General features: G+C 42.4%; 1 protein-coding gene across 9 annotated transcripts in view; it reads left to right on the forward strand.

The window, feature by feature from the left end:
* Positions 1-14,529, forward strand: part of NCOA2 (nuclear receptor coactivator 2) — a 273,963-nt gene that overhangs the window by 197,506 nt on the left and 61,928 nt on the right. For all 9 annotated transcript variants that reach the window (XM_040994531.1, XM_040994548.1, XM_040994513.1 and 6 more), the window contains 2 exons: positions 8,115-8,218; positions 11,830-12,007. In XM_040994531.1, coding sequence (XP_040850465.1) covers positions 8,115-8,218; positions 11,830-12,007 — 282 coding nt within the window. The remainder of the gene's footprint in view (positions 1-8,114; positions 8,219-11,829; positions 12,008-14,529) is intronic.

Consider the following 14,529-nt stretch of genomic DNA (forward strand, 5'->3'; position numbering starts at 1 on the left):
GGAGTAGAAAAGTAGGGAGATGCCACTAACCAAGATGATAATGTGGAAGATAACATTTACACTAATTATAGCAAAGCCTTTTGGGGGATTTAAGAAAGAACTTTTTAAATGTGATTACCATATTTTAGCTTATTTGTCAGAAATGTTGTTAAGTAGTCCTACAGTGTGATGTTGGCCTTAAGTTAGCAAATGTATTTAAAAGAAAGGAAACACTTGTATAGCTGAATCTTCTGCGAGGCTGCAGGAGTGAGTGCTGACTTCCCATTTCTTCTGTACCCACTGATTTTGTTTGTTTTATTTTGCGTTGCTGCTGTCATCTAGTCTCAGTCTTGCATTTCAGCCTTCCAAACAAATTATGATTCCTCCATTTCCTTCTTCACCCAACTCCTAATGCTTTCACTAGCTGCACTGCATGAATTAGAAACAGCCATGTTCCTGTTGTCTTTCACACTCATCTCTCCATCACTGTGAAAGATGCAGCGGAGGCACACTGGTTGGCACTGGTTGGCACTTGTACCACCTTGGAAGCCATGTCTCCAAAGCTTCTTTCAGTGTCTATATGGTTTACCATGGGCCTGGAAAGTTTGTTTTCTTGTTCGTGATGAACCTTCAAATAGGAGTTCCAGCTGGGAATTTTGATTATGTGAAAGAGAGATTTTGGACAAATTTACATAGTCACATGGCTCACTCTGAAAAAATGATCCGCTGTCCATTTTACCTTCAACAGTGCGAACTGTGTGCATGGCTGACACAGGATAGTGAGCTCTTGTGAACAGAAGCATGTTCTTGAGCAGTTTATACCCTAAGTCAACTCTGGTTAATTCATTTCCAAAGTAGGGCTTGCAGGTCTCCAACTTGCAACGTGTTTGCTGGTTCTGGCTAAGCTGTCCTGTGTTAATATGGATGAAAATGAAACCAAGTATGTTGCTTTCCCTGAAACGGAGTGTAAGAGGGGTTTTGCTGGGTGGAGATGGCCTTGAGATTAGTTAATTCTGCTGTTTCTCTAAGCTAACGGGAAATCATGATATGTTAACGAGAAGCTCAATGTCAGAGAGAAGGGGAGGCAACTTGGAGCCTAAGTTCCTCCCACTACTAAAGAAAGTGCAGCTGCAAGTTTTTAATATGCACGGCGGGAGATTTCAGCAGCCTGATGATATATAGTGCATTAATGTTGAAAAGATAAACACATTTGGAGAGCACAGGAAGGGCCCTGTGTTTTTATGTTAGCAGAATGCTTCCTAATGAATAAGAATGTGCTGCTGGCTTCACAGAGCCATATGGCTGCTTTTCTAATTTTAGTTGGGTGCAGATGCATAATTCTGTCGGTTTTACCTTCTAGAACCTTTGAGATGCGGCCTAACTTTTCCTGTAGTATTGACTCTATAACGCTTGACCAGAAGCTGCCTGTGTGTGTCTCAGAGGCCCCCTTGTCTCTGTGTGGCTCCTGTTGCTGCCAGACTTGCCAGTCACTTAACTGAACACTCCCATTCTGCAATGCTGGGAAAGTCAGGACTTGCCAAAGGATTCCCAGCCGAGTCCTAAAATTTGTTGTGGAAGGGATGGGATTTGTGTTTGAAATCAATCCACTGAAAAATTGATAGATTTCTGGATGAGTGATTTTACTCATTTTGAAATAGTAGCATTAATTATTCAGCCGGCCCAAAGCACCAGGTTCTGTTTCAGATAAAGACCCTAAAGTGTTAAATAAATAAGACCATCTCAAGTGAAAGCACCTATCTTCATTTCTTGACAGACCTAACATTAGCATGATTGGTCTTGCATCTCAAAAATGTGCAAACAGACAGTGCCAGAATGTCTCTGCATGGGAATATGTTCTGTGGGCTATCTCTATCAACTCAATTTTATAGGGTGAGTGATATTTAGAATCTTTCTAATGACAGATTTAATTTCCACAGTCTCTACAGAAAATTTCTCAGGAGAAAGTGGCGTCTTCTTCCCTGGTGACGGCACTGTGCCGTCTCCATAATGGGCAGTCATCAAATGGTATTTAGTTCTCTTAGAAATCAGCAGTGGTTGCCACTGCTGCCACTTGAGTTGGGACAGTTATGTGGGTGCCCCTGGAGCCACGACAGCCAACGCTGAGAAAAGAGTCCTGTGTTCACTGACATTCTGGGGGCAGAATCTTTGAGTGTGTGTGACATAATTTTAAAATGTCTAGTTCTGCTTTTCTTAAGATACATTAATTTTTGCCAGAATCAGTTTCTGATTTGTTGCCGTCCTCAACGGAAAAGAAGTTCACTTTCAAATCTATGCTTGTACATGCCAATGATAAAGAGCAGTTTAATCCAGCTGCCTCAAAAAGTATGTTTTCCATTGCATTCTAAAATCAGTTCTGTTTCAAAGATTGAGTGTTTCGCTGTTCACCTTTCCTTTTGTTCTGAGAGCACACATGAATAATAATTACTTATGGAAAAAAACATATGGAATATAATACTAATGACTTTCTCCCAGTTTGTGGCATGACTCATCTTTACATAGTCCCTGAAGAGCTGGGGTTTTGTTCTCTGCTTTTAAACTGGAGATCTAATTAATGGGTATTGAATTTCTGGAGTGCAGGCAAATGGATGAGGGCTGCAGGAGGGGGTGGTTCTGGGGCAGCTAGCTACCCAGGAAGCAAAGGGTAGGCCAGGAGCAGGGCTGCAGCCCTGGGCCATGTCTCCACAGTCAGGGCCCTGCACGTGCGTGCAAAGTGCTGCTCTGAGAAAGATGGTGGCTGGGATTTCTGAAATCTTTCAGAACTAAGGAAGAGAAGCAGGAGAGTGGTCATTGTTGTTGCTGTGTTTTGGTGTCATTGGCTGAAGTTCTATTCTTTCCTTTAAAAAGAGTAACCCTGGTGGTTAAGGTGTAACAGGGAAGAATCAAGTCAGATCTTAGAGGAGCAAGCTCTTCCTAAGCTCTGAAAATTCAGTTTCACCCTCTCTTTCTCTGAGTCTAGAGTTCCATCTGTAATAAAGAGATTTCCTAAGGTTTTGGATCCTGTAAAACTGCCAGACTAGCTTTCAACTGTTGAATTTCCTAAAGGATATTTTTGTGGCAGAATATATTTTTATGGTTAATGAATGCAAAATTTAGAAAGTTAAATATAGCTTGTGACCACTATGAAAGCTGCCTAATTTAAGAATATTAAATCGTGTGTTTTAGTATAGTAATGCTGTACTTACAGAAGTAGAAATGTATCTAAAGATGTAAGCTTATTTATATCTGAGACGTAAAAATACCGGGATATGTACAGTTAACATGCCAGTGCATCCCAGCGGAGGCCTGCTCTTGTTCTCCCCCGTTCCCTGCCCTTCGTCCACCTGCTCTGTGCTTCCCCTTCTTCCCATCTCAGAGCTCAACTCACATGGACCAGACGTGGAAATCACTGAAAAGTGCCCGTTAACTTACAAACACATTGGTAAAGCCATATTTCTGAGAAGTTTCTGTCGCTTCATTATTGATTTTTTCTTTTCAACATTGAGAAGTATTCAAAGCACAAATTCAATAAAGAGTTGAATAAATGACAGAGTAACTAAATACATTTATTCTACACATTCTTGTGAGGACAGGAGTGGAAAACCCTGAATTCTTTATTCTGTGTCTCATTTATTTTCATCATGTGTGGTGGAAATTTCCCATTGCTTTAACACATGTAAATAACACTTATGTAACTATGGCAGCGTATTTTAGAAAGTTCTCTTACAGTTAATCTATAGATTTTTTTGGTGTTTTCTTACCAGTCACATGTGCCATACATAGAATTTCAAATTGACCTTGAGAAGATTTTTTTTTGTTTGGTTCTCATTTTCAGTAAGCTTAGGCAGAGTTGCTGCCATTTTCTCCTTCACGTTGGTTCTCAAATCCAGACTGAGATTGCTGTGTGGCCGGGGCAGCCATGGTCTTCTGCTCCCATTCTGCTCTCCATTTGAACCTCTGGCCAAATCCAGCCCAGTTATCCTGTAACATTTTTCTCTTCTTTAAATTCCAAATTGGTTCCCTGCAGGTTAGCATTTGTTCTCTGTCCCTTGGGTCTGGGGTAGTCGGCTCGCCCTCTTGGCTGAAGCCGGAGCTCTCTGCTGACAGGGTTGCTCATGTGGCTTCCACCTGCTGCAGCCCTGGCCACACTGGAGGACAGAGGCTTGAGCTCAGCTCAGTGGCACTGTTCTGCCACCCCATGTGGACTCACATGGCTCGCTCATCCTCTGCCACTGCTGGTGAAGGCTGCCTTTTTGTTTTGAAGATTTATGTTTAAAAATTGGAAACCAGCACTGTGGCCCAGCAGGTTAAGTTTGGGTCCCAGTTGCTCCCCTTCTGATCCTGCTAATGTGTCTGGGAAAGTAGTGAAAGATGGCCCGAGTATAAGGGCCCCTGCAATCACAAGGAAGACCCGGAAGAAGCTCCTGTGTCCTGACTTTGACCCGACCCATCCCTGTCCACTGTGGCTATTTGGGGAGTGACCCAGATAGAAAATTTCTCTCCCTCCCTCTCATTTTCTCACTGTGTGTCTGTGTGCCCATCCTTCTCTCTATCTAACTCTGACTTTCAAATAAATAACTTTTTAAGTCAATTAAATATTATAAAGAAAAACATGTTTTGCTATTACTGAAGTATTTTTCAGAGTGATCATTATTTTTATGCAGGCTGTCCAGTAGCTCTCCAAACACCCATGCTCTGAGCTCTAAATAATCTCCAGTTTAAACCCCTAATTTCAGTTCCTCACCTTGCATGAGGAGAAAGAATGGGAATCCCCTCCCAGGCATCACGTCAGCCTCTCCAGCTTAGAGGCCCTTGCAGTCTCCTAGCAGGTTCGCAGTGTAGCTTTTCACAGTCCCTCTCAGGAGGGAGCATTCCCCCTGGGTGCTGCCATTCCGCTGGGCACATCCTGCTGCTCAGAGATTTCACCGAGGGCACAGCATTATCCTTCTGGATAGTCCTTAGGATATGACCCCATGCTCCGGCACATTATTTGCCAAAGCATGAAAGGCAAAAAAAAAAAAAAAAAAAAAAAAAAGAACATCTGCTTAGGAATACAGTATGAGCACATGAACCTGCAGCACCTGTTGTGTGCATTCTGCTTGCTGAAACCCAGGGATCTTTAGGTCTAAGGCATGTGGGACCTCCCACAGGACAAAGCTTTGTGGTGTCACGAGCCCCATGCACCTCTTAGGAGGCTTCACAGAGGGCAGTCTGGATGCCGTCCTGAGCGGAATTGGGCATGGCCAATCCTTGAAGGATGTGAGCAAGTGAGAGCTGATGGTGCAAGTTCTACCCTCCCCACCTGGTGAGTAGAAAAGTAAGCAGAACCTCAAGGGAAATCCAGTCTTACAGAGTAAGAACTGGGGCAAAATTATGCAGTACACCCCAGGTTCTTTTTTTTTTTTATAGGACCATATAAAATATTGTCACTTACAGGTTGAGGATTAGCCAGTTGAGTCATTGCACTGGCCCCAAAAAGAAATAAATGTTTTGGGGAAAAAAAAAAAGCAGAGAGAGACATTAAGGAATAGCATCCTATATAACAATTGAGTGAGGCAACCACATAGCTGGAATGCTGAGACATTCCCTGCCTCAGGAAGACTGACGCAGGGATTGAGGTGGGGCCAAGGCTGCAGGTAGAGCCGGCGTTAAAGAACTGACAGTGAAGAGCTGAGGAAGGGGACAGTGAGTGAGGACTGACACATGTGCAGTACTGCACGCAGAGGCTGCCAGCGGTGTCCTGTCCAGTTCTGAGCAGTCCCAAGTCCGCACATGTAAGGTGAGTCAGAAGTGGAGAAGCATGATTGTAACGGAGGATGTGGTCTGTTCATCTGGAGCTCTGCATGTGCCATTAGAGAATCACTGCAGGGCCCAGCACAGTAGCCCAGCAGCTAAAGTCCTCGCCTTGCACACACCATGATCCCATACAGGTGCTGGTTCTAATCCCAGTAGCTCCACTTTCCATCCAGCTCCCTGCCTGTGGCCTGGGAAAGCAGTCGAGGATGGCCCAAAGCATTGGGACCCTGTACCCATGTGGGAGACCCAGCGGAAGTTCCTGGCTCCTGGCTTCAAATTTGCTTGGCTCCAGGTTTTGCAACCGCTTGGAGAGTGAACCATCAGGTGGAAGATCTTCCTCTCTGTCTCTCCAATAAAAATAAATAAATGTTTTTTTGAAAATCACTGCAGTTGACACTTGGTGAGGAAGACTGATAAATCCAAATATTGTGCACCAGTAGCCCAACACAATGGCTCAGTGGCTAAATCTTCACCTTGTACATGCCAGGATTCCATATGGGTGCTGGTTCCTGTCCCCTTGCTCAACTTTCCCTCCAGTTTCCCTGCTTATAGCCTAGGAAAGCATCAGAGGATGGCCCAAAGCACCCATGTGGGAGACCCAAGAAGCTCATGGCTGCAGGCTTCAGATCAGCTCAGCTCTGGCTGTTGTAGCTATTTGGGGAGTGAACCTGCAGATGGAGGATTTTCTGTAAATATGCCTTTCCAAGAAAAATAAGTAAATTTTTAAAAATATATATTGTTACAAATATATTGTAACTCACGAGGAGTGAGTTACTTGTGTAAGTAACTTGCTTGCTTTTAAGTTGTGTGTTACAGATTGTCCTGTCTACTCTTGTTAGTATCGGTGAGGTGCAGAACACAGATAAGTGGTGCAAGGCCCTAAGATCTGGGTGACTTGTTCAGTTGTCCTCCAGTGAGTGACTGAGTTTGGACCTGAACTACATGCAGATGATACCAGCATACTTTGTGGAAGCACTTGGTAGAGGAAATGATGAACATTTCTGTTTTCTGGGTTTCACAATACAAATTAATCTTTCCCTATTTTCAAACTAACTGGATAAAATCTTTACAAAGTCATGAAATTAAATTGATTCTGAGTACTAAATTGCTGCATAGCTTTCTTTTATGTGTGTAGATAATGACAGTGATATCCTGCAGTATAGGCAGGGTTGTAATTTATTCAGGTACAAATAATTGCCATATTGCTTTCCACTGCTTTGTGGGGAGATGTTGATATGTATCTATTTTGCTTTAAACTTTTTTAGTATTCTTGAGACATCCAGTTTGCAGAAACATTGGTAGAGACATCACTTAAGGCCAGCATGGTGGCACAGCACCTACCACCTGGGCATCCCAAATAAGGAGTAGGCTCTAGTGCTGCCTACTCTACTTCTGATCCAGCTGCCTGCTAATGCACTTGAGAAAGAAGCAGAAAATGTCTCAAGTGCTTGGGCCCCAGCCACCCAACTGGGCGACCTGAAGGAATTCCTTTTCCTGGCTTCATCATGGCCCAGCCCCAGCCACTGTGGCCTTTTGGCCAGAAAGCCAGCCAATGGAAAACCTCTCCCTCTCTTTTAGCAACTGTCCCTCAAACAAATAAAATAGATTTCCCCCCGCCCAAAAAAAAGTACATCCTTTTGTTCATTGAGCATTTTCACAAAACAGTCTTGTTCTGTGCTGGAGTGTCTTCCAGAGGACGTTGCACATTTGGCTCCAAGAGCGTGTTTTATGCCCCCTGTACTAGGTCAAAGAGCAACCATCGAAATTCTCTGTTTTTTGGATAGTTTGCTTCCTTCCTTCTCCTTTAAGTCTTTAACTACCTTGAACAGGTTAGGGGCCAAATATTTCTTTAACTTTGTATAAGTGGAACAATAAAAGTCAAGGCAGACATTGCTGCAGGTCCCGTGGGGAGAGCATTAGCGAGGGAGGACTCCTTGATACTGCTTTGAATGTGTACACTGTATCACTGCTTATGCTTCTTGGTTCTGAACAGCAGGCTCTCCTGTACCCTAGTTTAGGGAATCTCTTGAGTAGAAACTAATTGTGCCATCATATATAATGATTTTGTAATCTAGAAAAAATCCTGTCAGGGATTAGCATGAAACCTCTAAACTCATTTTCTCGGCTGCCTGAAATGGCAAGGAGCCACAGGTTCCGGGCTAAGGCGTTAATGTCGGGCTCTGGTTCCAGCAGTCTCCCCTTCAGAGGCAGTGGGGATATACTCTGTTATAACCACATCCAGTCCCACAATAGATTCTGTAAATCATTACGATAAAAATACTTTGGTGTCACTCTGTCCTTGGAACAGCCCCGCCATTGAATTCCTTGTTTGTTTGTTGCAGAGAAAGCAGCAGCTGCCAACATAGATGAAGTGCAGAAGTCCGACGTGTCATCTACGGGGCAGGGCGTCATCGACAAGGATGCGCTGGGGCCCATGATGCTGGAGGTAGCTAGCACACCCTCCCTCTCCTTCTTTACAAATTCTGTCCATCTTCACAAGCTTACACTTGATTTCGGGTGCATATACCTGCAAGAGAATCCACAGTATGTGTGTATACATCTGGGTCTGGTTCCTTCTTTTACCATGTATGTGTCTGAAATCTCTCTACAGAGAGTTAAATGAACTAGATTAGAATGCAGATGAATAAGCCTCAATTGCCAGTTGAGAATATTCATTTTAGAAAGTCATATTCACGAGTCACATCAAATTCCATGATGTTCTAGTTTGAAATGTTCCCTGGGCGTTTAAATTTTATATGTAATGTGTGCACATGCTAACATGTGTATACCGGCTAGCATTTGAAGACTAAAGAGGGAGTTAAGGCTTTTTATTTATGGTGCTACAACCTAGGCTGTTTGTCTTATAAACATGAATGCATGGGTAACAGGCAGAAAGAACTGTTAAGATAAACCAAGGGTGCTAGTGATTAGCTTCAACTGCCTGGGTCTTATTGACTTCAGAGGGCATAATGACAGTACTATCTAAAATATGGGAAGTCTAATTTTCCTGTTTTCCTAACTAGTACTGTACACCAAAGGCTTTACTGTGTGCCCAGATTAAAACTCAAAGGTTAGGCTGCAGCAAGATGAGGGGAAAGAAGTGTTAGTGAATATGCACAACAGAGAAACCCTCAGACATAAATGACGTCACCTCTGCTCATAAGAAAAGGAATTGCTTGGCCACAAGTTCTGTGGCTTTTTTGTTGAGGAATTGGCTGGCTGCAGCTGCCACACGGAGAGAAGACATTAGGATTTTTAAACCAGACAGAGCCAAATGTCTCTCCACCTCACTGCCCCCCAACCTCCCACTTTTTTTTTTTTTTTCATTTCAAATGTAATATGACTTTTATTATTAGGAAAACCTCATGCTGGTTCTGTAAAACTCTAGCCACTGACTGGGAGTGGAGAAAGAATACAGAAAACATACTAAGATCAGCTGACTCTGTCATTGTGCATTCCCTGGGCCAGACCTGCGGCCCGAAGTGATAGCCCTTGTTTACCTTCTCTGGGAACACTGGCTTGAGAGCATCCAACCCCTGCTTCTAGGGAAAAATGCAAAAACGTACTTAATCTGATTTTCCTGGTGAACAAGGAAGCTTCCCGCTTTGTTCTTAGAAGCAGATAATGAATAGTACAGCAGGTGCACTGGGCGGAAGAATTCCATGAAACTGAGTGGGTAACTCCCTCTGGAAAGAGTTTTTAATTGTAAACAAAACATTAATTTGGAAACCGTGATAGTCAAAGCTATCTCAGTAGGACAGTGCCCATGTATCTACGTTTATTCCTTGTATCTAAGGGTTGGGGGAATTAGAGTGGAAACTCTTGCAAAGACTTTGATTTTCTAAACAGTACTCAGTTACCACAAGGCTAACTCAAACCCTTTGAGAGGAAGCTCATCAATTTTAAAAATCAGATTGATGGTTGTCAGTGACTCTGATCTCATGAAACAAAACCAGCATTTTTGCTGTTTCAAAATAGTCTTCTAAGAATTCAGTGCATTGAGCAACTACCTATGTATCAGGACTTGAGTGCCAAGTATGCCAAAGAGGTAATGCTTAACCCTTGTGACTAATGGTTTGAATTTAGATCTGTATCCCTGTTTACATGTAGTCATTTAAACTGAGCAAACATGTTCTTGTGGAGCTGCTCCTGGGCACAGATGCACACTCATGCTTACATCATCGCCTGGTGGTTGCTAGGCAGCAAAACCAAATGTCAGCTCTTTTCATCAGAGAATATCATGGTGAGCTTTAAGAAAACACAGTTCTGTGAGATGAAACAATTCATCTTTCAGTTTTACTGTGCCACAAACCAGACTTTGTACCAGACTGTTTACTTTTTATGAAGCAATAGAAAGCACCACACACTTTCAGAGTGACCTAAGATGATATATTTATAAAATTTGCTGTCAAATGTGGGTCTATAGCAGGGAGTTTCAGAAGGATATTTGGCATGTAACTGACTGACACCTTCATGTCTCCTCTGCTTGTACACACACTTACGCATGGTCTTTAAGAGTTGGAGTCATTTTGCTATGGGAAGCACTGATGTGTGATCTTGCTTAGGCCTGCATGTATGTTATACATTTGGGAAAACCTGGTAATATCCAAGGAAAGCTCAAGACTAGGTATTAAGCTAAAAAGTAGGTGTTACATCAAAATCTTTTACCACTGCCTTATGTGTACTCCTAATTTTTAATTCATTTTGTTTTATTTTGATTCTTTAGTTTTAATATTATAAAAATAAAATGGAGTCTATTCTAAGATATTTCACAAACTAGAAGCTTGTTAAACAGTAACTTTATTATTAATGAAAAGACAAATTACTGGATATATACATGTAGCACTCATGTTACAAAACAGTAACAAAGTACAATAGAGAAATTAATTGCATGTGTTGGCTAGATCAAGTGACCATGACCTGAAGTATGGCTCATCAGTGTCAATCCTTTTTCTGCTCCTGATCACCCACCTGTCCTTAAGACAAAAGTTCTGACAAGCAAGGGTCAAAAGAGAAATGAGTGGTAAAGAGGAGACACTCACTGAACCCCAGCTCTTCCTCGCCAGTACACCCACAGTGGCAGATAGACTTGGCAGGATATTGATGGAGAACATGGCTGCTCAATCGCCAAAAGCATGAGCATGGGGACCAGCCCATGTAGATTCCTGTCCAGCTTTGCCACTGTTGTAACATCTTGAGTCACTTGCTGTTGTTAAGCCTCAATTTTTTTTTCTCTGTGAATTGGGGAAAATGCACCATCCTTTCTAGAATTGTCAATATTCAAATGTCATGCTCCATGGGTGTCCTTGCTCCCTGTGCTTCTTGAAATGATCTTGGATCTTTTTCTCCTTAGTAGACTAGGATGAGGACAAGCTAACAGTCTGTTACAGGATGTTTAATACAAGTGCTTAGGAGATGAGGAACCACAGGTTCATCTGGAGAGCAAGTAATCCACAAGGGCACAGTGTTGGCATCCCCAGGAAGTTAGCGACCGTCCCAGACCCCTTTTGGGGTTTCTTGAGATGTCAAAGACCCTCTGTGATCCTTTTCATGTAAACCGTGACAGCTGTAAATGTGGTAAAACTTGGGTTTTTTTCTCCCCATCCAAGGAGAAATTGTCAGTGACTTCCTTCTTCCATTGTGTAACATGAAGAACTACAACAAAATTGTCATGCTTTGAATTAGTTTCATAAAAGTTGTTCTTGGCCCTGTAGATTTTATCAAATTCATTTGAAAATCCAAGTTAATCACTGTACATTTGCCACTTGGCAATCATTGTCTCTTGATAAATTAACAGACTTTGTGTTCCTCATTTACTTTGGACAAGAAATGCTGATTGGAGCTATCTCCCTCTTCCAAAGACAGAAAAATTACTGTTTGTCCAAGGGAAAAGGTGTTCATTGTTTCTGAAAACTGGGAGGGGGAGAAGTGTCCTCCCTTTCCTGTCCATTCATAAATGCCACATTTCCCTCCAGAGAGCCTTCCCTCCTTAACTGTTGCAAATGATTTTTTGTTGTTGTTGCTTTCCTTCTAATGCTCTCTCTGTCTTTTCCCTAGGCCCTTGATGGGTTCTTCTTTGTAGTGAACCTGGAAGGCAACGTGGTGTTTGTTTCAGAGAATGTAACACAGTATCTAAGGTATAACCAAGAAGAGCTGATGAACAAAAGTGTATATAGCATCCTGCATGTTGGGGACCACGCAGAGTTTGTCAGAAACCTGCTGCCAAAGTCTATAGGTAAATGACCCTCCACTGGGACTCCCTTTCCACCTGGACCCCTCACAAGTAGCCTCTTGGTAGGAGGGGACAAAATGGAATAAATTATGTCCGTTGGGATGAGGAGAGACTGTTGATTTCTTAGAGCTGGTTGTGTTCCGTATTTAAGCTTAGAAGCCATGGGAAAAAGGACATCCTCAGATACTGCCCTTGAAAGAATGAGTGATTTGATCCTGTGTTTGAACTTTAAGAAATGATTCAGAGAGCAAGGACCCGTGGAAGCTTACTTCCTGGAACTTGCTCTGTTGGTTTTGTGCTAAAGTGACAAATTGCCTCTCTCTGTCCAATGCCAGCCATTCACCTCTGTCCATTTCTCCATAACCCTCTGAAAAATAACAGGCCTCCACTCAGTGCTTCATATGGGAGATCAGTATGTGTATGTATATAATATTGTAAAAAATGGCAAGGAACAAGAGGCACGTAGAGATGTTTAAACATCGTCAGTCATCTTTTACATCACAGACCCCGTGTTGGCCTGCTGGGTCATGATGAAACACTGCCTCCTTAGTCTACGGCCCCACCTTACTTCCTCATCTGAATTTGCTAGCTGAAGTGGCCAGGATGTAGGGCTAGCAGCAGCCCACCTAGGTGACACTCCATAGTATTGCCGTTGCCACTTAGAGTAAAGTGGCTTGCTTTGCTTTGTTTGTTTGTTTTTAGAGATTTATTTGCTTTATTTGAAAGGCAAGAACCAAAGAGAGATTTAGAGAGAGAGTGATCTTCCATCTGTTTATCATTCATCAGATAGCCTCCATGGCCAGGAGTGGGTCAGGTGACAGCCCAAGTACGCAGACTATCATCTGTTGCTTTCTTAGGCATATTAGCAGGCAGTTGGATTCTAAGTGGAACAACCAGGGCATGAACCAGTTCCCATATGCAATACCAGCGTCACAGGCAGCACCTTAACCAGCTATGCCACAGTGGTGGCCCCCAAAATGGCTCTTTTTAAATTTTCTCGCTTGGGCCCGGCGCAGTGTCGCAAGTGGTTAAGGTCCTCGCCTAGCACACCCAGGATCCCATATAGGCGCCGGTTCTATCCCGACAGCCCAAAGCTTTGGGACCCTGCACCCGCGTGGGAGACCTGGAAGAGGCTCCTGGCTTCGGATCGACATAGCATCGGCCGTTGCGCTCACTTGGGGAGTAAATCATCGGACGGAAGATCTTCCTCTCTGTCTCTCCTCTCTGTATATCCGCCTTTCCAATAAAAAACATAATAAAAATAAATCTTTAAATAAATAAATAAATAAATATTCTCGCTTATTCTGGTATTGCTGAGAATATATTCACATGCAAGAAATACATGTTTTAATGGAGTAAGATCAACTCCTGAGTTAGCAAGTATTTCACCTCCTTTTCTTCAGATTGTTGATATAAACAGGAAAAGGTCCTTTTCAAGTACTTTTCGTTAATGTATAAGCCTTTGTTCAAAGTGACTGCAATATGTGTGTGGCATTCATTTATTATATTATCTAGTAAATTAATAAGAAAATGGGATTTCTTATCCCCAGTAGCTAGCCAGTATCTTCATGTCTCTTCAGTAATTTTAAGACTTCCTCAAAGGGCCTATTGCCTATTAATTCACTGGTATCATTTTCTTATCTGATAGTGTACTTTTTTATAAACTTTCAGCTTATACCTAACTTAATGTCTTTCTTCTTTCTTGCACTGTTGTCTCCATTGTAATGGTTTAAATGCATTTTAAAATGTTGATGGTAAAATGGTAGTTTGTCCAAATGTCTGCAAAAGACATACAGAGTTGGCTATGCTTCTTTCTGTGATGTTCAAGTCATTTCTGGCAATGCACTGACTTGATACTTTTTCTTTCTAGGATTTGTTTCCTTTGTCACTCATTTAGCACTGGATGCAATAAAATTCACATGTCCTTCTAGGGGTTCTCTAGCTGGAGAATCTAAGGAACAAGTTTACTTACCTTATGATTCATCCCATTTCATGGTCCTGCTAGTCTTAATATTTTTAGGTAAAACACAGGGATGGTAAAGCACAGAACACCCAAATATGAATAAAGGTTGGTTCTGATGCCAGCTCTCCTAGCGTTTAAATGCTTTTCACTTTCAAAATAACGACATTAGTACTGTCTCTTCAAGAATTTCTCAGTCTTATTGAGGGAATGTACATGAAGCAGTTTTAAAAGATTAATGTGATAAATTGGGAACAGCCAAACTACAAAGTATATGCTTGGGACAAGCATTGGCCCAGCAGCTGATGATCTGGGTGGGAAAACCACATCCCATGTCAGAGCACCAGTTCAACTCCAACTCCCTACTAATGCATCTTTGAGGCTGTGTATGATAGCTGATGAAGTTCCTCGCTCCTGGCTTCAGTCTAACCCAGCCATAATTGTTGTGTTCATTTAGGTTGCAAATTAACAGATGGATGATTCTCTCTTTCTCTCTTTCCCTCTCTCTCTCTTTCTTTCTCTCTCTCTCTCCCCACCTCCCTCTTTTCTCTCTATCTCTGACACA

Source organism: Ochotona curzoniae, unplaced genomic scaffold (assembly GCF_017591425.1).
Source record: "Ochotona curzoniae isolate NIBS_2020 unplaced genomic scaffold, NIBS_Ocur_1.0 contig_1071, whole genome shotgun sequence".
Lineage (NCBI taxonomy): Eukaryota > Metazoa > Chordata > Mammalia > Lagomorpha > Ochotonidae > Ochotona > Ochotona curzoniae.